The sequence below is a fragment of the Cygnus olor genome, chromosome 26 (genome assembly GCF_009769625.2).
Source record: "Cygnus olor isolate bCygOlo1 chromosome 26, bCygOlo1.pri.v2, whole genome shotgun sequence".
NCBI lineage: Eukaryota > Metazoa > Chordata > Aves > Anseriformes > Anatidae > Cygnus > Cygnus olor.
In genome coordinates this window covers 3,076,977-3,104,552 of record NC_049194.1, presented here as the reverse complement: position 1 = coordinate 3,104,552, position 27,576 = coordinate 3,076,977, and the positions used below count along the sequence as shown (strand labels likewise).

General features: G+C 47.8%; 1 protein-coding gene and 2 non-coding genes across 8 annotated transcripts; 1 reads left to right on the top strand and 2 right to left on the bottom strand.

The window, feature by feature from the left end:
- Nucleotides 1-18: 18 nt before the first annotated feature.
- DPP9 (dipeptidyl peptidase 9) lies at nt 19-21,886 on the bottom strand. 6 transcript variants are annotated; one of them, XM_040537511.1, is made up of 22 exons: nt 21,650-21,796; nt 19,478-19,565; nt 16,326-16,428; nt 16,175-16,229; nt 13,159-13,271; nt 11,927-12,100; nt 11,541-11,709; nt 11,269-11,382; nt 10,838-10,966; nt 10,285-10,346; nt 9,689-9,789; nt 8,034-8,211; nt 7,066-7,231; nt 6,885-6,964; nt 5,205-5,357; nt 4,867-5,002; nt 4,014-4,159; nt 3,288-3,434; nt 2,987-3,139; nt 2,255-2,397; nt 1,821-1,932; nt 19-1,353 (listed from the first exon to the last, which is right to left on the bottom strand). In XM_040537511.1, exons 2-22 carry the CDS (start codon nt 19,531-19,533, stop codon nt 1,261-1,263), a joined length of 2,583 nt encoding a protein of 860 aa, XP_040393445.1. In that variant the 5' UTR covers nt 19,534-19,565; nt 21,650-21,796; the 3' UTR covers nt 19-1,260. The 6 variants fall into 6 exon arrangements, with proteins under 6 accessions (XP_040393445.1, XP_040393446.1, XP_040393443.1 ...); XM_040537512.1 differs by lacking the exon at nt 21,650-21,796 and adding an exon at nt 19,957-20,307; XM_040537509.1 differs by having other exon boundaries at nt 16,175-16,428; nt 21,650-21,886.
- Nucleotides 21,887-22,207: 321 nt separating this feature from the next.
- TRNAG-UCC lies at nt 22,208-22,279 on the top strand. The gene has a single exon. It is a non-coding gene; the product is annotated as a tRNA-Gly (tRNA).
- A 315-nt stretch (nt 22,280-22,594) lies between these two features.
- TRNAV-CAC lies at nt 22,595-22,667 on the bottom strand. The gene has a single exon. It is a non-coding gene; the product is annotated as a tRNA-Val (tRNA).
- Between the last annotated feature and the right edge of the window lie 4,909 nt (nt 22,668-27,576).

The window sequence follows — 27,576 nt, the reverse complement described above, 5'->3', positions numbered from 1 at the left end:
CAGATGCCAGCCAGTGCCTCTCTTTCCAATATTTTAATGAGTCGCTACATCTTACACTCATAATTATAAAAGAATAAGAATCCATAAAAATATTTTCTTTTCATAATACGCACTTAAAATACTCCAGGGCAAGTCAACGTGGTTCATTTGGGTATTTTTTTTTTCTTCTTTTTGCCCCTGGCAGAACCCTTGGCTTGAGGGGGGTATGTGCTCCCCTGAGGTGCAATTGCTCAATCCCCCCTCCCCAGAACTGCAGTTCCTGTTGCCCAGGTAAATAAAAACCAGAAGAGAGCATTTGCTGAGTAGATGGGCAAGGGGAACAGTCACTGACCCGCAGAGAACTGAAGCACAGCCAATTTCAGTGCACATCTGAAAGCTCGGGGTATCAGGGAAGAAGAAGGTAGGACCAAGAGGCAGCACAGAGAACGGAAGGAGGAAGGATTTGCATAAATATCATCCATCTTGCGTTGCAAAAACCCAAACGCTGCTGTGATCTCTGGAGAGATGATCTCTGGTTGTAGCCAGCTGCTTCAGCTGCCGTGCTACCTGTTGGCACAACTCTGGTTGTGAGCGGCCATTAGAGAAAGGCATGAAAGGACGTTGTTACCGACCCCAGCCACTTCCTCCATCTGCTCTGCAAAATTAAACAGAAAAATAGAAAAGACTAGTGTTGCATGCTTCTGTAGAGCTCTTCATATCCCCAGGGCTCCATGTTGGTGCAGCAGGGCCAGGACACAGCAGCAGCGATCAGCTCCCCTGGGGCTTAACAATAGGTAGCTCTCTCTTCCCTCCCACTCCTGGCTTAAGGCAGCTTGCTGATTCAGCTCTTCCGTTTCCAACACAGGCACTGAGTTCTTGCAGGTAAGAGTACAGGAACTGCAGAGGTGCAGTGGAAGGGAAAAGGACCGGGGAGAGAGAGAGATGGACATAAACCTCAGCCTTGGGAGACAGACCACTGTCCGTTGATTCCCAGGATAGAGGGAGTAGCAGCAAAAAAAAGCATTGACAGCCAGGCTGGAGGAGAGGAACAGGATGAGCAGCTGAGCAGGGGCAGACCTCCAGCTTGGAAAGTGAAAGAAGGTGGCACTGTCCAAAGGGAAGGTGCTCTCCACCCTCCTCCCTCGTTCAGGGCGAGACACCCTGACATGGGCACTCAGCCATTTGTGCTCTGGGTTAGATGGCTGTCGAGGGAGGCAGGAGCGGCAGGGCACAGGAGGGGAAGGTGAGCTGTCAGTGTCCAGTTTGCAGAGGCTTGTGCTCTCAGAGGTATTCTTGTAGAAAGTGCAGCAGCGTGATTTCATAGTGCTCTCCTGACTCAGGGCACCGAATACTGTGTCTCTCATTGGGGTAGATCTGTGCAGAAGCAGAGACAGGACAATTAACCACGAGCAGCTCGTTCAGCACGGAGAAGCCTCCCTCACACCAGCCCTCTTCCATCAGGAGAGCAGGGTGCCAGGGGGGATTTAGAGCACCAGCCCACCTCCCTCATTGCACTGGCGTGTGCTGCCACCCCACTCGGTGACACAGCCACCTGTGCTGTCTCACATGGCTGGGACAGTTCCAGTGGAGAAGGAAAGTTCCAGGCCTGAGGGCAAGAGCCCTGTTTGCAAGTGCTTTCAGATACAAGCCACATCAGCCAGCAAGGAAGCAGCCACAGTGCCACCTCCCGGCCACCTCTTGGAGTCAAACAAGGCATTTACTATCGCCTATATTGCATCAATACGGGGAAGCATTTGCCTCCACCTTACTCCACTCCCAGGGCAGTGAGCAGAAAACTACGGATTTAACAGACCTTCCCGCTACGCTCTTGTTCCTCCTACCTGCAGCTGGTAAGGTTTTCCAGCCCGGATTAGCTGTGATACCAGAAAGTTGGTGTGGAAAAAGTGCACATTTTCATCCAAAAAGCCATGGAGGATCAGCAAACGATTTGGCCTGGAGATGGGAAAAAGAGATAGGATGAGAATCCAAGCAAAAAGCTCTGCAGCGGGTCTGAGCAAAGAGCTGCCAGCTGGCAACCCAAAACGGAGCAATGACCAGGCAGCAGTCAGAGGAGCGTAAGGCCACGGACGAGGTCTTTAACCCCTCCATGGTGAAGGGGGGCTGCGGGTACAACGCCTCAGCTTGCTGCAGGAGGCAGCACCAACCACGTGAGTTAAAATTAAACCAGATCAGAACCCATCCATTCTTTTTGTAGTCAGCCGAGGTGCAACTGGTAGCGGTTTTTTAGCAGATCGCACAACCCCACCGTACTCACTCGTTGGGAAGCTTTTCTACGTGTAATGCCACAGAGCCAGCCTCATAACCTTGCTGGTTGTTTTCTGGGATATCCATGTACCGCTCAGTATACCCGGTGTCATATGCCATCCAAACTGTGACAGGAGCACCTGCTATAGCAATCTGTCAAACAAATAGGTGGCAGGAGACAACTTTAATTATCAAGTGCTAAAGAGTTCAAGCACTTCAAGAGTTCCCTGTTTTCCTGACGAAGCAGGAAAAAAACAGAACTGTCCAGAGCCTGTCACACAGACCAGAATTCTTCCACAACAAACCCACAGAAGACCCAGACTCCTCCTCATGCTATTTCTCTTATAATCAAAATCAGGCAAATTCCAGCATACCAGCACTAAAGGCTTCCCCCTTTTCAAGGAAGACATGTGGAACGATCCAGAAACTGTGCTGGGGACTTGGGAAGGGCATTAGGAATAGCGCATCAATTATCTGATCGGATGCTAGGCTAAGTCCTCCACTTTCAGTCACTGGGGCATGACCCCACCCCAGAGACCCCCTCCTCTTCAGGTCTCACAGCACAACTTGCAAGCAGAATGCAGGTCTGTAGGCAGCAGCTACAGGCAGGCAGGACTAAGGGACATTTTTACCTGTCCATCAAAATCATCAAGCAAATAAAAGCCAACACTAGATGGGAAGAGTTAGATAAACTAAGAAAACCAAGAGTCCCAAGATGACACCCCCCCGTGTCTAGACTCACCTTGAAGACGTTGGGTTTACAGATAAGCCCCATGAGGGAGAGAAAACCCCCGTATGACCAGCCATGTATGGCTACCCGACTCAAGTCGATGAACCCGTATTTTTCTGCTACATAATGTAAACCTTCCACCTGGTCCTCTATCTCCACCTGGCCCTAAAAGGCAACAAGGAAGCTCAAGTTAGTGACTTTCTAAACCTAAAAACTTAAGGGACAGAAAAGGCATGAGCAACGCTCAAGCCATTCAGACAGACAACCTTAGAAAGAACAAATGAGCAAAGATTCATTAAAAAAAATACATTACCATTTGGTTTTTCAGGGCCCCTTCAAACTTGAGTCCTCGCTGGCATGAACCCCTTCCATCAATTACTACCACAGCATAGCCTAGAGACGCTAGTGTGTTTAGCCGTAAGTACTTGATTCCTTTGAAAGAGTTATTCACCAGCTGCACCTGCAAAAGGAAGTTAGAAAAGTTTCAGAGCCAAGCAGCTGCCTTCCACTACCTTCCTCTGTCCGTCTCACTATGTTGGATCCTGAGCTGGACAGCAGCCACTAACTGAGCTATCGCAGCCACACAAATCAAGACTATATGCTGGAAAAATCATCTGAGGTTTGAGGCAGAAGTCAGAAGAGACATTCAAAGTCCTGATCGTAAAGTCACAAAGTCATCTAGGTTGGAAAATACCTTCAAGATCATCCAGTCCAACCATAAACCTGATCTACTGAGTCCCATCACTAAACCATGTCTCTTAGTGCCATGTCCACACATCTCTTAAATACCTCCAGGGCTGGGAGGCGGCCCACTCCAATGCTCAGTCACCCTCTCTGTGAAGAAATTCCTCCTAATGTCCAGTCTAAACCTTCCCTGGTGGAACTTGAGGCTGTATCTTTGTGTCCTATCACCTGTCACCCAAGAAAAGAGTGGCACCATCTTCACTGCAAACTCCTTTCAGTGACCGAGCTACACAGAGCTCTGCCCTGGACAGCAATCCCATGGCCAACACCAGCAGTCAGCCACCTGGATTATTACCTGAGGGCCTCCATACACAAAGAGCACTGTGGGATGCTTCTTCCCAGGCTGGACATCATGAGGTTTGTACACCATTCCATAGAGCTCCACGTCTGACTGAGTGCGGAAGTGAAAGATCTCAGGTGGGATGTAATCCGGGGGACAACCTGCAGGAGGAAGTTCACACACAGTGCAGTAACTGACAGCAGGCTCTGCCTCCCACCTAGCCTGAAAAAGCTTATTCTGTTCAAACTTGACCCTAGTCAGGGCTCTTTCAATACCCAAACCATACCAAGACTTATCAATGCCTTTCAGAGGATCCTCCCACTGGGAAACAAACAGCCTCTGTGTGCCTGCATAGGACAATAGGCCACATACGCAGTAAAAGGATCACCCACCAACACATCAGCTGAGAATCCTCAGACAAGGCATGCTGTGCCATAATAGCAAGATGTGGGAAGTTAAGAACATAGATGAGTCAAATGGAGAAAACATTTGCAGAAAAGGGTTAGGTACTGCTGTGAGTTGTGTCTAAGCCTTTAAAGGCTACAGCCTTGAAATGAGGTAGCCATGACATCCCAGATACTTGCCACTCTTTGGACAAAGCACAAATAAAGAAACATCTAAAAACATAGTCAAATAATCCTGCACCACTGCTTTCACTCAAACCATGAAATAGTAACATCTTGAAAGCCCGTATACTGTTTCCTTGATGAGCAATCCACTAGAGATATCACCCCTGCAAGATAACGCAATTCATTTCCCCATAAAATGAAGTTACGTCAGCCACTTCCTTCTCCATCACCTTTGTCTACCATTATATGGAAGAATATCACGGACGTAACCCAGCATTGACACCTTCTACAGAACTTACTGGCTGCCTCCATCATGCTGGCCCAAAACTTGGGCTGCTTGTGGAGCGGGTCATCATCAGAGCCACTGAGCTTGTAGACATGCACACAAGGTGGAGTGCTCACGCTGCTGTAGTGGCTGATGAACATGTCAAAATTCTATAGAGGAGAGAGAGAGAAGAATTAGGGGAGCAAGGTCTTTCATTTCCCACATCCACTCTCCATGCAGTTCTCAGACAAAACCTCCCACGTCTCAAGCAACCAAGACAAAGAAACGGTCAGTAAGCATTACTGGTCGTGACTCAACACGTTCCCTGTCAGTCAGGAGACAAGGGCACCTTGTATCTAAGAAAGAACAAACCTGGCTCATAGAGCAGCTGTGGGAGAAGCCTGGTGTGGTAAGCCGCACAATTTCTCCAGGAGACTCATAACTGACTACGTAGAGATGATGCTCCAGTGGGGTGTCCTTTGTGCCTTGGAAATACACCAGCTTCGTAGCCTCATTGACCCAGATCTAGGTGGAGAAGAGAGGGCTCAGTGACAGAATGATGACAACTACTGCTCCTTTACCACTTCAAACAGTCTGTCCCCAGGCAGAGCCAGCTTAAAACACAAACAGACCACGACAGACTGCTGCCAGCATTAGGAACAGTACGCAGCACCCATTTATAAGACAGGCTTCAGACCACACGTGCAACACTGATGGGGAACTGCAAATACTCCACCAAAGTAATGAAAGGAGGTCACCCAGCTTTTCTGAGAAACTTACAGCATTTGCTTATTAAAGAGCTTAAAAAGCTGGGCCCTGTTCACTGTAGCTTAAACCAGAAGATTCTGTGCTTAAAAATGGTGTCTTCCCATAATAAGTCTGTGCTATAAAGATATATGGGTATTTTTTCCAGCAACTGTGATAATGAATTCCCATCTGTGGAAGGATCGGTCTAATAGCCCTAACAGTACCAGAATTCAAGTCACATTAGAATACATTTTTAACATAAAGCAGTTTCTAAAAACCACCTGGCTAGCCAGGAATAGAAATGACAGCTTTTAAATACTGCATTGATCCAGCAACAGTAACTGAACTGTTTTCCACCTTGCAGTTTCCAAATGCTGAAGCCCAAGTGCTATTTCTAGCTAACACACAGTTTGAAGAGCACTGTGGACAGCACAGGGAAGAAATACCCAACCCAATTGGCCAGGAAAGGCGGGCAGAGCCCTGTGGAGCAACAAATGCATCAAAATAATTGCTGCTAACACAATTTTAGCCATATCACACGAAGGGAAGAGCTGTGGCCAAAATCAACAGCATGTACAGTGAGAATCCACATGGGGAGGGACAGCAGGTTAATTGCAGATTGAGGAAAAGCAGCAGAAACCAAACATATGAAGCTGTAGGCCTTTAAAAAAGTGCGAAGTGGAAGTCCAGATTAATTGGAAATGAACAGACGAGGTCTTTATTTTGACAGAAATCACCTGGGAGCATTAAAGATCAGACTCAGAGTTAATTCCTGAAGCAAAATGGAACTAGGTTCTACAAGATTAATAAAAATTCCTTTCTGGCTATTCTGCAACCAATAACAGATACAGTTCCTTCATATTCTAAATTGCTTTATACTCCCCAGCTGCCTTCTTCCTAAAGGGATCAGCTGGAGACCAGGAGTTCATTCTAAGCACTAGGACATATTCCCAATTCACAAGTACTCATTGGGGTTAAAATGCTTCAAAAACAACAAGCCCAAGCCCAAGCCCCTCCACAAAATAGTTGTTACTGTTGAACCTCAGACTTGTGCCCTTTTTTATGGCCTGACTCACTCATGGGATTTACTTAGGGAGCAATCTGAAGGCTGATTAAAAAGGCAATCAGTTCAATGTGCACTGGGCTACAGCACTTCTGGGGAAGGCCCAGGCAGCAATAAAAAAAGAAACAAAGTGGAGCTTAAGTAGTTGTAGCTGGTCCCAGGTGTACCAGAGGGCGTAAGCCAGGGCTGAGCAGACAATGCAGAACTGTAACACTGCAAGAAAAAATGAAAATAACCACTACCTTTGATCCATGCCTTGCCAGCACCTCCCATTCCCCACCAGTCAGGGCAATCTCTTCTTTTATAGGACATTTGAAATCATCTGAAAGAAAGGACACGAAAATAAATTATCATCTTCCCTAAAAGATAATACGAGCAAAGGGAGAACACAAAGCTGACGTGCTGACAAAGTGCGGCTCTTACCCTCGTTATGGACGTATGGCTGCACCCAGTCATAGCTGCCTTGCTTGAGGACTGCTGTGACTCTGTACAGGTGACAGAAACCTGTTTTGCATTCGTTGGCTCGGATAAAGCAGAGTTCTTCCTCCTCTCCCTCCGGTTGGATGAAAGGATAGAAGATATCATGAACCTGTCACACAAGGCAAAAGAGCCATGAGTGATTTCTATTGACACAAAGACGATACAGCCAAAGGAGTCAGTGCTAAACTCCTGTGCTTTCACAGGAAAGGAGCTGGCACAGAGGAAAATATCTCAGATGAACTGCTAGGAGGAAAATGCCATTCCACACTTTGCCATTCTCATAAAAAGTTTGTGCCCATGTGGAAGACCGTGTGCTCTGGGCTCTTCATGCCTACCACAGGAAGCAGCACCAGTCACTCCTCTGAGCTAGACATCTCAGCATAATAAGTCCCACAAGGTGGTTGCTATTCCAACACCTTAGGAATGCCACACCATGAACTTCAGGTCTCTTTGACACATCAGCACCAAGATGCTTAATCTTAGAGACGGAAGTTTATTCTCTGTCCCATACGTCCACCACCTACCTAAATATGTTAAAACTCCACAGATTAGGCTCATGCCCCAAGAAGCCACTTAAACTTCTACTAAAATACCCCCGAGAGAATGGCACTGTTTTATGTCTAAGTGTCGGTGTCCAAAGTGCCCGCGTTCACTGAGAATGCCAGCAAGAATTAAATGAACAATTCCAGCCGTGAGATGGCAGGATTCTCACCTCTTCCAATGCTGAGTGCACGATAGTTTCTCATGGTTTTATCAGACCCCCTAAACTAACACTAAATCTGGCAATACTGAGCAGCAAAGCAGTCTGCTGGAGCATGGACTAAAACCAGATAGGCAGCAAACACAAAAATGGTTAACTGTGGGGGAGGAAGGGGCTGCCTGTGCCCTCCTCCCAGCCCCGAGCCTCTTACATTTATCCACACATCAGTGGTTTCTTCATAGATCACAAATGGCTGGACATTTTCTGGCACAGTTTTGGCAAGTTGAGCACGCTGCTCCTCATTTTCTGGGACCGGAATAAAGAGTGCTGGAGGCAAAAGGATAAGCTGCAGCCGCTGCTGAGGTCTGTCTAGGAACATAGCCCAGGCACTGGGGAAAGAAGGTGGAGGTAAATGTCAGTACCACAGAATAGACGTCCCTTTGTAACACTCAGAACATGCAACCCTATTTCCCCCCACTGGCAGAAAGGATTTGGGCATCTGAATGCAAAGCTTTTCTCATCATTGCTGCTTTCTAATCTCCTGGAAGCTTTGCCAACAAACATGTATTTGCCAGACATCTCTGGTATTTCACAGGGCTATCGTTCAGACAAGACGTCTGACAGATTTGCCAGAGTGTCTATTCCAAGGGACCAGTTAACAGAACCATGGCTCCAGAACGTAACTCTTCCTTGGACAGCCCCTCTGTCAGGAAGCACTATTTGTTTTCTAGCGGGTTCCTAAAGTGAAGAGAAGCTCAAGTAATTCATTTGTAGCTTCCCTGTTGCACGCTGCACTAGCAGGGAAAGGCACAGACCTAAGACAACTGCCAAGTGAAGGAGTCGCTTCAGTCTCAGCCTTGTTCCTCTCCAAGGAGAGTCATTTGAAGTGGTGCTGCACTGCAGGCCTCTCAACATGACAGATGGCAAGCCACTGCTGCATAGTGCGGCTACCCCAAGGCCTGGAAGTGCATCAAGGGAAGTTTCATCATTAAGACAGACTTTCAAAAGAGCCAGTTACCCCTAGCACCTCAGCGACTGTGGATTGCATGAACTGATATATTCAGCACATTTAGATAAGCTCTGATGCAGAACACAAGAGCCACCTATGGGATTGCCTTCTGTAAAGCTGTATGAATTTAGTTTCCAGAGCAGACAGTTATTAACGATGAGTTACAGAATGCAGTTTTCAGAGACAGTTAAGCCACCTTAACTTGATCTGGACAGAAACTAGTTAAGAGTAAAACAAGCTTTAGAGCTCTTAATTATTCTCCCTTAAAAATTTAAAGCCAACCAGACTGGTGTAAATTCTGTAACTACTTCAGGCAAGGCTGGCCAGCACAAGACTATCACGTTGCATTTTGAGGCACAGCAAGCTATGGGAGTACACTGGTCATAGAGCAGTCCCTTCTCCGTGTATGCATTGCACGAAGGACATTGCAGCACACAAACTGCCCACTTTCCCATGATAATGATGGCATTGATCACGAACTGGACCAACAAACAACAACACGAGTGCTTAAAGTATGTTCTCACTTTCATCAGAAAGTGTTAAACATCTTCAACTCAAAATAATTCCCTAGGACTGCTTGCTTGTCATTTCCCTTTGTGGTTGTAGCTCTGCCTTAAAACCTACAGCTCATCACCCTGGCCCACAGCTGATTATTGCCCACTTTTAGGATGTTAAAACGTTGAAGAAGCCAAATTCTCTTGTGCCATTTATGACACTCATGGCTTTAAAAACAGGTCACGATTACATTACAAAACACGACGTATTGTATGGCTACAATACAACACAATCTTGAAGGCTTGAACAGTTCAGCCAGGGAAGCCATTGGGAGCATTAGTTTGGAAGAAAAACTTATGTACTATTTGCCATCTCGGGTCCATCCAGCACGGGCAATGTACTCCACAGTCGGGAACAACGCAGCAAATGGTTGCACCAGCTCCTTGTCCTGAGCGCACACGATCTGCAGCAAAAGGAAGGTTCAATATCAAATCAGACTGCTGCCAGACCTGCTCTTATGGAAGCTCAGTGGAATGGGAGAGTAAGGAAGTTGTATCTATTGGTTTCAGAAAGGGCAAAGCCAGGAGAAGTAAACCTTTCTACAAATGGCAAGAAAGAAAGGAAAATCAAGTTTTAAAGCACCACAAGTTTGGCATTCAGCCACAGAGAAGGATACAATCATGGAATGAAGCCCAGGATTAGATCCAGCTTCAACCCTCCAAGCTCTACTATCGACAGTGTGGACTATCAGGCTAATTCTACTTCTCACTTTCCTCTCCTCTCCCAGCTGCCTCTCGAACAGAACGATACTCTTATAAACACATTAGAGAATCAGGTGTTACAAGAGGATGAAAACAAATGCTAACACTATTTAGGTTTCCCTAGTGACCTTCTCTTAAATCTAAGGAGCTTCAGAAGCAGTCAACCCCCCTGAGCAATAACCCATCGTGCCACTTACCTTACCCTTGCTGTCTGTTTTAAATTCTGCCAGTTTTAACGTAATCTTGGGGTTTTTGCTGCCTGCAAAAAGGAGTGACAGAACACCAAGATGAGCTACAGTTATACCCAGTAGAGCTTCTAGATAAGAACGAAATCTGGTCTCTACTGAAATGGCTGTAAGCCAGTACACAAGTAAGAAATGATGAGTGCGAGCAAACACCGCTGTCATCACAAGAGGTATTTTGGGTATAGGAAAAAGTTTGCCTTCGCCTTGCCTAGGTGGATGCATGTGTTCTCAGGAGGAAGAAAGGATTCAAAATGTATTCCAGAACATGCCATCAGATATATTTTGTTTTCTCAATAATCCTTTCATCTAAGCTGAACTTTAAATCCCATTCCCTTCTGCAGTATGCTTTGGGCTCGGAGACTCAATTAGGCCTCAACATTTACAACCAGCTTCTAAATCCTGGTAAGGACTTAGATTAATCATGCGATGTTTATAGCACAAATTCCACTACTTCAGCCAGCAGGAGCCAAGAGTTGCATTAGCAGCCCCATGATACTTCACTTACCTGTCCTGGGGTACCGATAGGAGTCTGTTTTTCTCTCCTCCAAGGCAGGTGAAGGAACATGAATTATCTCCACCTCTGACTCATCTACTTCCTCATACAAGATCCGCAGTGTTTTTAAATCCTCTGAACCTAGGAAAAGATACCAGGCATGTATGCTGCAGTGTTTTCCAACTGTTTCTGACTTGCCTGGAGCACTGGGGTGGTACGCTCCGGCGCAACAGCTTTGTACATCTCCTGTATAGCCACAGCTCCCAGTGACTACCTGAAAATGCTCCTCAGAGCATAATTATATCCCCTCAGTGTTTTGTTCCTCCTGGCAGCCTCTCCAGAAACAGATCAAACCAAGGCCAAAGGAAAGCCATGCTCAAAATATCATTCACAGCAGAGGCCAGCAGCAGTTGTAGTGTCAGAACTTGATAAGCAGAACTGACCTTCCGTGGAAGCTGTCGGACACCACCAATAGCCTGTGAACCGGTCAAACTCCTCCTGAATGACAAAAGTGGCTACACCAGCAGACTTGGGGTCATCCAGAACATTGGATAAGCCTGGGCAGGAAACAAAGAAGAGAGTGCATTTACATCTCCTTGGAAAAAGCTGATACAGAAGAATGTACTTGTAAGAAACAAGCCATGAAGACACGAGCTTTTTCATCCCAAATTTCTGTCAGAATTTTCTTTTGAATCTGGCAAGAAGGAAAAGTTACCTTTATGGCAATATGTCATTCGCTTCTCCTCTCCTGTCTCAATATTTGCTACCCACAGATCATTGTTATTAATAAATGAAAAGAAGGCAGGGTCAGCAGGGCAAATCTTGGGATCCATTCGTGGCCCTGTGCACTGAGTCTTGATCTCCAGAGGTTTCATCGGAGACACCTACAGAAACAGAAGCACAAACAGCTCTGTACCAAATCATCTTCCAGCTTCACACTAAAAGACTTTAAGCCATGGATATAGTAGAGCCCACAAAATGAGGACAAATGTAGTCCTGACAGGACACAAGAGAAACAACCGTAACCAGACACACATGCACAATAACCAAAAGCATTACGTCCATTTCAGATGCCATTCATAAAACCATTAACAGACTCACCATGAAACCATTTTTGCCCCCATCTCGACAATGGAAGAGGCTGTTGCTGGCCTGGAAGAGGAATAGGCCACTTTCACTGTGGAAATCGTAAGATGTTATACCAAAGACACCAAGTCGCTTGCGCTCTCTCAAGAGTTCTTCTTCTCTAGAATACATTCCATGATGAGGGGTTGCCTAGTATTGAAAGAAGAGAAAATCTGAAACAATCTGCAAGGAGAGCAACTTTCACAAAGGAAGAATGCTTTTAAACTGGCACCAGGTAGTCTACGAATGCCCTAAATAGAATTCACCAACCCAAAATAGTCAGCAGTCTTATCACACGGGTCCAAAACCACTGTACCCTAGACTACAGGTGTGGCCCAAGAGGCATAAACCAACTGCAAGCCCCAAAGTTCCCTCTACACAAGAGATGAATTGCCAATCTATCATTTCTACAGATGGTACTTCAGCATGAACTGAGGACAGCTGCACTTGCTCTGCTTATGCAAATCAGATGTAACCAATTAACTTAATGACGCTATCTACAGCCCTTCACAAACAGTTTCCATGTCAGATACTGCACACAAAAGCTCTTCCAGGGATCTTGAATTACCCTGAAGGGGACTAGCAATCCAAATGGGGTCAAGACAGCTAAATTCTTTTCCAATAGGAACCTTTCCGGAATGGAAGGGAGACCAACACCCTCCGCTCCTTTGCTCATCAAAACCATTAGTGACAGAGGACACTACGATACCGTAATCGGAAAGGGGAAAATTCACCCTTTCTGGTTCTCTTGCAATCCAGTACAGAGCAGAAGCAGCAGTTTAACTCAACTTTCCCAACTTCCTTAAAAGCCGAGTAGATAGCTTGCATTCCAGCAAGCACATTAATAAGCATCTTAAGAGCCCAGTTAAGGCACACAGAGGAAAGGTGCAGCGTCCTGATAGCTTGTAATTTGAGGCAGACCACATGCTAGCTTACAGAGACCTCTTTGCTAGCTCAGCCCTTTGCCTGCCACATCAGCTGCAGTTTCACACTCGCTGTCAGCTCCATGGCACACACAGGTGACTATTTTGTATTATGAAATAAAGCAATTATCAATACCACATTCCTACAAATACCAATCTGTGTCTTACAAACTGCTACGCTGTTCCTTCCACCGGTCAGCAGAGCAGCACTCACCAGACCAGCCCCACAATGTCAGCCAACCTTGCCGAGAACCATCAACCCAGACTCTTCACACTTCTACTTACCTGAAAGTGATCCAGCATCTGTTTCCATGACAAGAGTAGCAAGGCCTCCTTCCGTACCTTTTTGGGAATTTCTGAATAAAGAAGGGAATTCTCTCGGCTACCATATGGCATTCCTATTAAGGAGGACAAAAGCATCATCCCGTTTAAGATTACTTAATCTTAATTAAAGCAGGCGAGCTGTGGGTGCCCCATCCCTGGCAGTGCCCAAGGCCAGGCTGGATGGGGCTAGGGGCAGCCTGGGCTGCTGGAGGGGTTGTGCCCATGGCTGGGGTGGGACGGGGTGGGCTTCGAGGTCCCTTCCAACCCAAACCAGTCTATGATTCCATAACAGAGGGGTTCGGTGAGTCCAGAGGCTGTACCAGCTGTCATTTCCAAGCAGTATTCCATGACTGAACTGAGAACTATCTAACTATATTAGCTTTAAACAGAAACTTCTCTAGGCAAGATTTAATGCTAACCAACCTCTTCAGAGCTGGTTACATCCATTTTTCCTCTCTGGACTGTTCAACCCACGCCCTAGATCCACTCTGAAAAAACCACTCCCTGAATGGGTGACTCAACATTACTCTCCACATTTCTCAGCCAGAAATTCGCTACAGGGACCTCATTCAGGCCAACACACCAGGCTGCGAGAGGGAAAGAAAAAACTTGGAAGCTCTGGAGAGCCCATTCAGATGTAAAACAGTGTTCTACATAGTCAAAAGACCTTGTCATTTTACATAAGCTTTTGATTATGGTCAAATCATATAAGCTACTGGCCTTCATCCAATTTCCAAAACAACCGAGAAAACATAGAATACCCTGAAACTGATTTTGGCAGTTTCAGCAGAATCAAAGACCATGAACTTGCCCTCCTTGTTTGCTGTAGAGATTCCCCAGATCAGAATTTAACACAGGAAACATGCCCTGGTACTATCTGCTCTGCATGCGTTCTGGGCAGAACAGAAAGGTTTCTGAGCCTGTTAACCCAGCAGTGCAGTTACTTAAAATTAAAACTGAAATATTAATAAATGCTCAGGAAGCAAAGCAATATGTGAGCATATAGTCCTCAGAGATACAGAAACACCAAAGTGCTGAGCATGTGGTGTTTAATATAAGCAGCATCTGCCATGATACAACATAGGAGTCTACGGGGACAGCCCAGGAATGATTTAAGATGCCCAAACTGAACAAACTGCAGATAGGAACAAATTACTGTATATGCACATTTGACACTCATGTGACTGTGACCTGGACTTCATTTCTCCTTATCATATTAGTACTTTCTACAGTGACCTCAGACTGACTACAGTCAATTAGCATCTTCAGGAAAAATATTGCCCTCCTCCTCAGAAGACATAACTTTGCTCTCCAGTGAAGAAAAGTATTCAGTCCCTACAGTAAAGTTCTGAAGAAGTCTTCATCCTACTCCAACATACAGCCACTAACAGCATTCAGATAAAATTTTGAAAATGTTATCTATTGTTAGGACAGGAATAGCATGATGGTGTTAAATATGAACCACTGAAATGGTTCTGAGTATTTAACACACTGTGTGTGGCAGGCAACTCCAGAGATGCTTGATACGGCAAGAAGAATCAGCACTTCCACTTCATAAGGAATGCCTGAGAAGGTGTACCTCAGTATGACCAGCAGGTACTGATCTCAAATGTTTGGTCAATGTGCTCTGTGCCCTGTACATTTTCTTCGGGAAGAAAACACTGAAAAGGCACTGGTGTAACTTCTTTCCTAGTTCTGGCTGCTGTAAAACCCATGCAGAACGCTGACCAGCCAGTAGCTGCTCTGGTTGCCATTTTATACAACAGAGGAACATTAAAAATATACTGAATTAGCCACTCAAAACACCTTAATTCTTTAGTCAACTAGATCAAAAACTGTATCAAAGTCAACTTGGCTTTGAAAAACATTCAGTTTTAAATTAAGTCTCGCTGTTCAGACTCAACAAGAAAAACATGCTAACTCTGGAAACTGCCCTTTACAGTGGCACTTGTGTAATGAGAACGTACGAGGGACTGTAACAAATCAAGTCTCTGACACACAGGAGCTGCTTAACGATGAAACAAATCAGTCCCTTGAATCCAGCATCCTATGTCCTACAGCGACCTACACTCAACAACCAAAAAAAAATATATGAAAAAAGCAGGGTCACTTTAGGAAAGCAATCAGCTACATGGAGCTGTGCGTTGGGCAATTTCTTTACTGGCCTTGTAAAGATCAGCTCGTGCCCCAAAGCATAACAAACCCTTTATAGCCTATAAAGCTTCCCACGTTCCTAACCACAAAATTATCCAGTTACTAAAATCCAACCACTCTGTCACTAATTACATTGTAGCTCCAACTCTAACGATGGACCTGTACAACACAATATTCTGCTGGCTTTCAATCCTACCGTAAGGAAGAAGATATTTCTCTACAAATACCAGTATTGGTCATTCCTACCAACCTTTTTTCTTCTGCTTTCCAAAGCATTCTACCTACATACTGCTTAACAAAGCAGGGGGAAAACAAGTTGCTGCTGTGTGTCCCCCCAGAACACCTAGAACTTTTAATATACATTTAGTAATCCAAGAAACTGACAGCGAGTTTCTTGGGAAGTCAGCCTGGTTAACCCATCAAGTAAATCCCACTTCTCCTAAGTCACAGAGACACAAGAAAGTCCTGAATTCGAGGAACATCCCTTCTCTTAGCCCATCACTGTACCGGCCTGGGTTACCAAATGGACACTGCGTTCGTACCTCTGTCACTAGGTAGGCTGACTAGCCAATGCTTCCCTTTTTTTGCCAAGCAGCCTGCCTCCAAGCAGAAAGCCTGTAGTTAGAGCGCTCGTCTGGCACTGGAGAGCTCTCTGCTCAGTTCCAGGCTTTGCTATAGAATCGAGTGTGCAATCTTGAGCAATGTTACTTCATCCTAGTTCCCCTATCTCAATCAGAGACGCTTCCCATCCTTTTGCTCCCCTGTTTAGATTGGATGCTCTCCCATACCATATTCACACCCAGTGTCTGGCATGCTGGCTTACCCAGGTAATAAAGACGATGAGAGTGCGGGCTGGACTCTTCTGTTTTCCGGACAAACTGGAAATCATGGGGAGCTTTGTTCACTATCATGCCCGAATACTTCCTGCTGCTGTGAATAATGTCACGCAGCCCATCCCAAGAATGCTTTTGCACCTGGAATTGGGAAGGCACATCCTCCATCTCGACCACTTCAGAGCTGTCTGATAGCGCGTCCACTGCAGTCATCTTCTCTTCCCCTTCAGAACTAGACAAAAAACTGAGGGAGGAGTTGAGGGAGAAAATTAAGCCATAAAATCATGCAGGCACATTTTGTTGCTTAGAGAAAGCTCTAAGCATGTAACAAACATAACAGAAAAGGCACTTCTTAAACTACAGACCTAGGATTCTATGACCCAAAGACTATGTTTTAAACATACATCACTATATTGAAAGGAAAAGTCCATCTCCTATCTCATACCCAGTCCTGTAAGTGAAGATACTAAGCTCGAAAGACTCACTTCCAGAACTAGTTCTAGAAGTAAGCTGCTAAAGAATGTCCAAGAAGCAGATTGTGGTAAAGAAAACAATTCATCAGCTTGACTCGCAGAAAAACAGCCCCAGGAATTTGGATGGGCAAATCATCAAAGCTATGTCCGATGGTAAAGGCATATAAACTTCTGTCCTGGAAGATCACACAAGTGAAGTCCCCTTCCTGCCCTGAAGGCAAGCCTGCTCAGGCTTAAACCTCTGTAAGTGCTAAGCATAGCAGCTCACTTACCTGAAGAGCTACTGCAGCCAAGAATGATGACAAAACAGGAAGAAACAGTGTAATTGACTTTGCTGGCTGCAAGAAGACAGCAGTAACAGACCCTTGTCATATCCTGCAAAATGTGGCATGCATTCCTCATACGTTTCCAACCTAGCAGTTATTGAATTAGAGTCTACCAAAAACGCCTCCACATGCAACTACAGCAAATGTTAATTTGAGGAGAGGTGGACTAGCTGACTTGCCCAAGGTCAATGATGTAATCTACTACAAAGCAGGAATGAGCCTAGGACTAGGGAAACCAGTTTTTATCATCCCATTTGAGAAGCTGGATTTCCCTGCACAGGAACATTGTAGTTGTTTTGGGGGCGTATCTGGAAGAACATTACAAAGAATTTCAGAAGAACTTCAGTTTACTGCAAAAAACAGGGCTAGAGAAGTTTGCTCCATGGAGACAGAATTGCTACCTTTGACACATCATTGAGATGGCAAACCAGTGACTAAGGATAATACCAGAAAAAAGGCCTCGTTCTCAGCAGCCTCAAGATTTACATTTTTCAGAAGAGGTATTTCTTGAACGCTGCTTGTCATCTGGGACAGCTGCTTGCATTCTGACAGGAGAGCAGCTTCTGAGATGTAGCTGTCATACTTAAGTACTAAGCAGGGATTACACATGAACGAAACCTTGAAGACTCCAGCCTCAGGAAGATGCACAAGTTCTTTCCCAGTGGATAAAATCAGGGAAAAGGAGAATGGTTATTTTTATCACCACAAGAAAACACTCACTCATGCCCATTTTATGCCATGAGTATTTTTTGAGAACCGAGTGCTCCTAGAGGATTCCCAACCAGCTTACACATTCTAACAAACTTTCTAAAAGGAAGTTCTCACCCAGTTTGGCACTTTAGCCAATTACCGAAGCAGATGAGGAAACCTAAACCAAAGTACATCTTGACTTCCTTGAACTACAGGCACACAGCACGAGGGCTGTAGTCCTCTTTTCAAATTGTTAAGGCACTAAATTGTACAAAATATGTGGATAATAATGGAACAACAGGAAAAAGCTCCTGAAATAAGTCTGGAGGTACTCCTGGTACCTACTGCGCAGAAGTAAAAAAAACCTAAACAACCCACAACTTGAAAATGAATAAAGAATTTTCCAATCAAAGTCAGGCAGGAAGCCCAAAACCACAAAAGAGAACGTGACGGGATGTTCTGAGACTGTGAGAGTGTCTACAGCCTCAAATCTATCTGTTGACTCTATATCCAGGGTTTCCATTACAGCAACTCAAATCACATCTGAAGGGAGAAGCGTTGCCTATCAAAAACACATGACAAGACCACGAAAACCCATCGGCTGCGTACGATTCTCTCAACTCAATCCCAGTGCAGGACAAGTCAGTCGATCAAAATAATCTGGCTTTGGCTCCAGATACTTGACCCCGAGGTCACTCCCTCCCAGCTGGTGAAACCTTCTCACTCAGACAGCTTGCCTACTCACGAGGGAAAGCTGCACTTTTAAGGTCTCCAAACAGTCAGCTCCTGCTCAGTGCATAAATGTAACGCTGGTCACTGCCCCAAACCGAACAGGAGGTCAGGATCCCTTCCAAACTCTCTTTCCATGATTTTATGATTCACTGGGGAAGTGAAAGGCACAGCTTTTGGCTTGGTATTATTATAGTCTTGGTGATTTTGAAGTAAAACAGTGGGATAAGAAAAGTATCCATCCTCACCTGTAACCTGTAGGCAAAGTTACGTGGAAGTGATGGAAAATGCCACTATGACAGCTGGAGCGCTGCAGAGTCTCACAGAACTTAGGTCCTGACGCAACACAGGATAAAATGAAAATCCAATTGCTTCAACCATTGCTACAGCCATCTCTTGGCTGAAATATAACAAGTATTTGGCAGTACCACGCATGTTGTAGTACAAGGAGTAACTTATCTAATTGCAATTGCAGAGTGAATTTTGGGATGAAATTATTCAGAGAGGATTTTGACCAAGACACTGATTCTAACAACCTTATTCTTAAACACTCTCAGAACTTCCACACCAACACAGCACACACGAGATTTACACCTCCCTGGAAGACCGTCCTTCGCAGTCCTCAAGCTGAGGCAATAATTTGGATGATTCTTGATGCTGCAGGAGCACTGCCAACCCCACTTCCCAGAGCATCCAGCTATCTCCCTCGGGTGTCTCCAAGCTCACTCACCCTGTTTATTCCGCCGTGCCTGGCGAGGTTGGATGCATCAGGCATACAACCACCAGCCGCTCTTTCGGGGGCAGCACATTAGCGTGAGGACATCAAGCAAGTGCAGGTAGGACAGCAGAGGACATCCGGACAGGGAAAAAATGTAAGACTTGGTATTGGAAGCCCGTGAAACAAATTAACTTCCTGAGTCACTTCCTGACCCCCAGATCCTGAGACAGAGCTCCCCAGGCAAAATCATATCCACGGGATTTTTCAGAAGCCTCATTTACTCCAAGAGGAGCGTATTGGTGCGTCGCACACGACACAGGGTGAAGAAAAGCCCCCGGGAGTAACTGGGAAACTCACCTTCTCCAACTTCCTGCAGTCTCGTTTTCCAGACGAACCCTCTTTATCTTCTGCATTAACTACTCAGCAAGCTGGGCAGGACAGGAAACTAGGAAGGAAGATGGAAAAAAGCAAACTTCATAGAGCTGCAGTTTCCCCCGTCATAGGATTCCAGCCGTATAAAAGCATCCTCTGTAGGTCATATACCCAACTGAGTGCAGAGGCACAACCAAAGTCCTTGCTTTGTGCTTTGCCGCTCAAATCTGTTCCGCCAGCACACGCTGGACACTAACAACCCGGACAGAACTGGGGGATTTCTTCACCTGAACAACGAGAATCAGTGAACGGTAGGGCCTGCCTCTTTCCTTCCTACAAAATTCTTCTTACAATCTGAGAAAGCTCAATAGCAGCCCTTTCACGCCTCTCCCCAAATCCTGAAACTTGAAGCAGCGAGTGCTAAGAATACAGAAAACAGAAGCGTGATCCATGCACTTACTCACAAGAGTCAAACAAAGGCCACCACCAGGAGCCAGGCAGAGGGGCAGCAGCTCCTCTGCCGCCAGCATCCCAGTCCCACCTGGGGTATGAAAACCAGATTTGCCTTCCAAGCCACGCTGCTTCCCTCTGCCTTCAGCCTGATGCCACAGAAGGAATCTGGCTCACCTCACAAGCCCATTTTCTAAGACAGCACTACCTTCACCACCTCTGCGCCCAAGCACACTGAAGTACACGGATCTTTGTCTCTTCAGGAGAGCTCTGAATCACGGACACACCCGAGCCCCGTCCCTGTCTTCTGCTGAGGCCCCGGTCTGCCCAAACAGCCCCGTCTCCAACACGACCACACTCACGGAGCATCGGAGCAAACCAAGCGTCGCAAAAAAAGCATCAGCGGCGAAGTTCCTAAACTGCAGAGGAGAACAAAGAGGGGCTGAGGAACGGCATCCGATAATTTAAGGGCAATCTTCGATGCGAGCACAAATGGCCCCGGGAGCAGTGCCGAGGAATGCTGAGCAACCCGGGCTGATCGCACAGCTGACCCCGCTTCGAGCAGGGGCTTGGAGACAGTTCCCGAGGTCCCTTTTAATCTCAATTATTCTGAGATTTGAATGATTCAGGGGAACACCTCATCCTGCCCACCACAGGTCACACATTTCACTGAGAAAAGGAACAATAACGTCCTCCGACGCGAAGCCCCGAGAAAAGAGACCGAACAGAACAGGCGTGAGAGCTCAGAAACCGGCGTGAATCATGCCAAGGAGACCCTGAGGGGGCTGCAGGTGCCTTCGGGATGAGCCACGGCCCCGCAGCCACCCCGCAGCCCCTACAAACGTGGCCCTGTCACGGCCGGAAGCGTTCAGCACTCCTTCTCCTAAAAGGAAAAAGCACCTGGGGGTGGAATAAATCGGGGAGGGGGACACAACAGGACAGACGGGGACAAGGTTTGGGAAGGGCTGCCAGCAGCTGGAGCCCGGTGGGCTCGGGGCAGGAGACGCTGACAGCTCCTGGTCCTCTGGGGGTAAGTAAGAAGGGGAAGGGGAAGGATCGGTGCCCACCCTGCCCACGGGCGGTGAGGGGAGAGCACCCCCTGGGCACAGGGCAGGCTCCTGGGGGGGGGAACACCCCCATCACCCCCCCCTTCCTGGAGGGAATCCTTTGGAGGGTATTGGGGGCAAGTTGGCGGGGGGACACAAGTCATGGAGGTCAGGGGAGGGTGTAATGCACGGGGGGGTAAATGGACACCCCAAAACACCCCCCCTGGGGCAGAAAAACAACCCCGAGCTCCTCAGGGACCCCCTGCATGGAGGGGGGGTGGGGTGGGGCAAAGTCCCACCGTTGGGGTAAGGGGAGCTGGGACCCAGAGCCTCGGGGGGGGGGGGGGGGGGGGCGGGGGGAAGTTATTGGGGGAGGAGAGGGGCAAGTTATTGGGGGGGGGCAAATTATTGGGGGGGAGACAAATTATGGGGATGGGGGCAAGTTATGGGGGAACGGGGGGGGGTGTAAGCCATGGGGGGGCAGACGGACACCCCGACCCCCCCAGGTCAAGCTCTCCCCCACAGGGGCGCGGCCTCCGTGCCCGCCCCCCCCCCGGCCGAGCCCTGCCCCTACCGGAGGCCTGCTGGGGGCGGAGGCCGGGGCTGAGGGGGGTGAGGCCGCCCCCCCCGTTAACCCCCACCCCCACCCCCCGGTACTCACCCCGGGGCTCGGCGACCTCCCCCTGGCGGCGGGGACTTGGGGGGGGAGGGGGGGGAGAGGCGGCGGCTCCGTCAGTCCCGGTCCATGTCCCGGCCACGGGGCAGCCCCGGAAGCGGGGCGGGGAGAGGGAGAGGGGGAAGGGGCCGGGGGGGGGGCCCGGGGGGGGGGCGGGCGGGCGGCGGCCTCCGCTGCGCGACCTTTGGCCCGGCGGCGGAAGTGAGCCCCGCGCGCGCGCGTGTGCGTAGGGCGGGGGCGCGGCGGGAGCGCGCGTTGGGGAGGAAGGGGCTGGGGAGGGGCCACCGTGAGGGGAACGGAGGGGGGGAGGGTGAGGGAGGGCGGAACCATTCGGTTTAGTGAGGGGGACGGAGGGGAATAACACACCATGAGAGCACAGCCCCGCCTCTAGCACCCGAAACCAGCCCCTAAGGCGTCTTTCGATGCCCTCGTCGCGCAGCTTGGCCGCCCCCACCGCTGAATTCGTCCCCCGCGGTGCCGGGCGGTGGTTTAGCCCAGCAGATCGAGGTTGCTGAGGGAAGCGGCGGGGAGGTTTTCCACAGCGCGTTGGTGGTATAGTGGTTAGCATAGCTGCCTTCCAAGCAGTTGACCCGGGTTCGATTCCCGGCCAACGCAGCGTAGTTTTTCTTTATTCTGTAATTTTTTACTTTTTCCCGATGCCCAAAAATTTCAAAACGGACTCAGAACGCGTCTTACGGGGAAATCGGCCCCGCTCGGCGGTGTTTTGGCCATCCGTGCCATGGCGGTCAGCAGCCGAGGAGGGTTTGCAGCACAGGGGGCCGTTATTTCTGCCCCAGCTGGCGGCAGGGGAAACCGTGGGGCCCTGAGAGGTCGTGAGGAGGTAAATAAAGCCGGGGAAAAAAGGAAAATAAAATAACATTAAAAACTGAATTAGAAAAAATATGTATATGAAGTGAAAAAGAAACCAGGTGTTTCCGCCCGGGATCGAACCGGGGACCTTTCGCGTGTGAGGCGAACGTGATAACCGCTACACTACGGAAACCCGGCTGATTGCCCCTTTCCGGCAGGCGCCCATGTTCGGCTCCTGTCAGCGCCTGTGGGGACCCTGAGACTCTCCCGATCCCCACCGCCAAGCGGCTGCACCTCGCAGCGAGCCCCAAAAGCCGAACCGTCCCCAAGCAAAGAGAAACATCTGTTAGGATTCAGTGTGATTACAGTTAATGAATAATTAGTGTCCGCAGAAGCCCACTGTCCTCAAAAGGCATCAAAGCCGGCTGCGCTGCTGGGTCCGGCGGCGTTTTGGTGCTGTTCACCTCAGAAAGCGGGCAGCCCCGCAAGAATCGTGCTGCCTCCCACCATGGGGCACAAAAAGGCTCTCCCCACAGCAGCACCGCCAAGCCTCACGCCCTGCTCCTCACCACAGGGAGCCCACCAGTGCCCCAGGCCTCCTGTGGGTCCCTCAAGCCCAGCCTGTGGCCTCCGGGCCTTGGCATGGCCTCCGCCCGCCGGCCGAGGCCCAAGGCTGAGGTGCAGACCCCACACTGGGCACGAAGGGCGCGATTCGGGCCGCTTCGGAAGGAGCGGCTCCTCTTCCTGAGGCAGCTGCCACCAGATGTCGGTAGAATAGTGGCAACGGGGAGCGGAGCTCCCTGCCAGGCAGGGAGGGAGAGGACAGCTGGAGGACGACTGGCGGGGGGTTTCCGAGTAAGAGGACAGACCCTCGGGGCCACCCCGCTGCTGGGGTCGTTTCCTACCCTGCAAGTGAAGCTTCTGTAACGCACAGCGGGCCAAACTCTTCCCGTCACCTGTGTCTCTCCAAGCTGTACAAGAGGACGGGGCAGAGCAGGGTGATGTGACACCAGCAGCCACAGTGTAATGACTTTCCCATCACCGAAGCTTTGGGTAAAGTCCCTGTTGCCAGCCCCACATGGTTCTAGGAATATACCGGTTCCCCGTCCTCATCTTTATCTTAATGCAATGTTAGTAACTTGTACACTCCTATGGCAATTATGTTTTTTTTTTTTCGTTTTTTTTTCTTCTTCTTCTTTTTTTTTTTAATAAAACCTCAGCCCTCAGAATTGGGTGGTAATCAGAGAATTCATTTTTCCTGTTTTGTTTTCTCTGCTGAAGTGCGTTTTCTGCTCTGCTGGCTGCAGAGAAAAGCTTAGAAGGGGGGAATGAATCATAAATACGGAAGAAATAAATGAACCTCATAGTTACTTTTAATTTTACGATTTTGTGGCTGATCTCTTGATTTGGGGCCAAAAGGGACAGAGAGGAGGTTGTCACGTGTCTTTTAACTCCAGGACTTGCTGGTGTTTTATTCTTATTTGACTGGCAGTAAGGATTAGAACATTACATGAAAGTCTATAACAAACCTGAACCCTTGGGACTTGTTTGCTTCACAATGCTGTTTAATATCCTGGTATTGCACTCTTTTCGCCTGCAGCTGGTAGAGCCCGCAGGAGAGGACTCTGGTAGCAACCTTCGCACTGCGCATCACCTGAGCGTGCTGGGGGCAAACCTAATCAATATGTGAGGGCAAAGTCCTCTCCCTAGAGCAGAAGCAAGTGAATCTGTAGTGAACCAAGACATCGATGAAAAGATTCACATGCTTTGCGTTTTGTTTTCTTTCACAGATCTCCCTTTCAGTCAGGCGATCAGTGGAGAAAGGAGAGGAACGGACCAAACAGCCCCAGGGAGGAAGCTCTTGGAAGGTACCTGTGGGAGGCGGGAATTAGACAAAAGACATTGTGCTGCCATATTAGCTCCCAAACCTGTACTGTAATTGTCCCTCGTTAAGGCAGCGTTAGACTCCAGTAGCCCTGAGACAAACAGTGTGGATGGGTCCTGGGCTTTGGATCCTCCTTGCCTGTGCAACTGTGGCTTTGAGAGTCCAGACAAAGGTCCCTCTTCCTGCTGGTTTCCACTTGCTGGAATAGCTCCTGGGGATGTTCCTCACTTTGCTTACAAAGGTCTGTTGTTGGTGACTGCTCAAACTTTGCCCAGGAGGACAAAGAGACTGGCAGCATTTCAGTCTCCCCTGCAGCCCCTGACCTATCCCACTTCCTCTGTTCCCAAGACTTACAACCCCTGTAGCACGGCTCATGTATGAGAGCCCCCTCTGCCTCTCCTCCCCTCCCCAAGGGCAGTCTCCAGAGCTCTAGGAAAGACCGTCACATAAATACCCAGGAAGAAAAAAGAAAGCAGGGGGGTTATTTGGAGGTGAAGGATGGATATTCTCTACTATTATCACCAGCATCTGCCCTTTCTGAACAAGGGAACCCTCCCCCAGCTAGCCTTTTCACCAGTGCGCTGAACGTGGCCATGCTCTGCTTTGTTTGTCTGACATGCTGCAATGCCTGCAGAGTCCCATTCTCCCCTCTTCCTCCCTCTGCTCTCTAAACAGCCTGCGAGGCTGTTAGAAGAGAGGGGAGCTCAGAGCACCATCAAGCAGGAGAGCTGACAATCAGGGCTGGGAGACAACACTGCCTGCACAATACCCCCCCAATTAGGCATTCATTTGTGCTACCTCTGAAATGGGGAGCACAGCCCTTGTGCTGGGAGATAAAACAAGAACGGCTTCAATAGCGCTGATTTAAATTAGGTCAGGCTAGCTTTTGTGTGGCAGGGACCACACAATAGCAGTCACACGACTGTGGAGGGGAGCAACATAAAGGAAAAGAGGCCAAGCAAGTGGCACAGATGCTGGGAGTTGATGGGTGCTGGGAGATGAGGGGTGTCTGTATGTGCGAGTGATAGCAGGGGGGCAGACACCGCAACCGGCGCATGATGCTAAGACATAAAAGGGGGCACATGGTCAGCAGGGAACAGAGAGGTCAAATACTGGCTCTGCAGAAACAAAATATTACTTTGTTCTGCTGCACCAAGGGGCATGTGAGCACAGGCGTCTGCGTCCTGTGGAAACTGGTCTTTAATTATAACTGGTTATGGGGCAGAGGGGTGACAACGACGTTGAACCATAGCATCCTCCTGAGCACTAGTGCAACCCCGGTCAATCTTGCAGGGTGGAAGGGGGACAGAAACTTCCTCTGGGGCCTTTGTTGTAAGGGACAGACTTCTTATACATCAGGCCCAGAGACACTGTTCTTCCTTATGGCAAAAAGAAAAAAAAATGCATGGGATGGTAATTCTTCTGGAGCATGCAGCAAGTCAGAGGCGTATGTATGATGAAGCCCCAGAGTCCGGGGCTGCAATCCACAACGTTGACTAGGTTTTGCAATTTCATTCCCTCGTAAGTTCATTGAAAGTCCACACCCAACATGAATACCTGGTGTGCTATGAAATCCTACCCTCAGTTTTTTATCGAGTGGTGCGTTTGTGGAAAAATCAGCAACTCCTTCAAAATGATCTCTTAACCCAGGTTCTCAAAGACATCCGAGAGAAGTCCTGGAGATGGTTGCCCAGGAAAATACAAGCACTGGAGACTAGACCCAGTTCTCACCCCAGTATCATTAATATTAGTATTGCTGTTACTACAATAGTTATGCAGATGTTCATGTTTATCTGGCAGTGGGAGAACATGAGAGCAGCATGCTTTCTGTGGCGATAACAATGAGCTCAGAGCTATCAATAAGAGCCTGATCTTTTCAGGCCAGGCTGAGCAAGCTGTTGTCATGATCTAAATGAGTTTATCCTGCTATATCCATATGCAAAGGAAGGTCAGGTAAGTTTAAAAGCAAGAGTTCAGCTCTGTAAGTCTCCCAGGCAGAAACCTCTCTTGCTGAACTGTCTTTTGTGACCCAGGTTAGAGTTCTACAGGTAACACTTTGCTACAGTTGGTCAAAGAACTGCTAATGGGAGAAAATACGGGTGTGGAATAGTTGACAGACATAATCAAATGTTGAATATGGTGTACTTTGGTCTTTTTGCATCAAGGGACAACGTGATATTCCCTGGCACTTGCAAATAAAAGTCGTAAACAAAGACAAAACTTATCACATTAGCAAAATGTTTATTGTGTTACAAAGTCATAATTTTCTTGCTAGAATTACAAGCATTTTAATTTCAACTACTGATACTAAAAAGAGAGCCAATGACCTGACTGTGTGTGCCAGCCAGTGCCAAATGGAGAAAACTAGGTTAAACTTTGAATTAGCAGTTATTCTTACTCCCCTTAATTTGTTTGTCCACTTATTAATGACTTTAGAAACCAAACAAAACAAAACTTACAGTCATTCTGTGGGCCATCTTCTGCCCCCCAATGTCCTATGCAGTTCCCAGGCTGATTTAAGCATACAGCTCTCCACACGCATACACAGACAGTCCAATACTCCGTAGCCAGAAGCCGATACTGGAAAGATACAGACTAAAAATAAGTTGTCCTTTTTCAACAGTAAGTGTAATTAAGCACTGAAATAGTGCCTGTTGTAGGGAGGTGGCCCTGAAGGCATCAAGCCAAAATGAGACATGTTGCTAAAAGGTATGTTCGCATTCAGCCAGATGGTCAGAGCTTGATGCATGAAGCATCAAGTGAAATTATCTACCCAGTTGATGTAGGAAGCCAGTCTGGAGCAACCATAATAGCCCTAATTTCTCTCAATATATAAATATATGATTGCTAGTTTTCACTGCTTTGCTCCTATGCTATTTGGCATATTTTTAGCCTTTTAGTTGCGAGAACACACCAAAGTCCCACTTTGTTTTTCATTTTGTGTTACTTTCTAAAGCTCCTATCCACACCGAGTGAAGGTGCCCAGATACCAAAAGCAGTTTAACTGCGGTAGCACAAAAATCTCTATTAGCTGATTACTTCTGCTGCCTTACCCTGCTTAATTGTTGCTGCCTCTGGTGCCTCTCTGTGCACACGGTGGAATACAGAGAAAGAAGAGACAAGACTCTAGCTTTCACAGAAAACTTACAGATGTGATCCCTACGGGCTTTAAACAAGACATAAAAATTATATCTAATCATTTTAATGGTACACACAT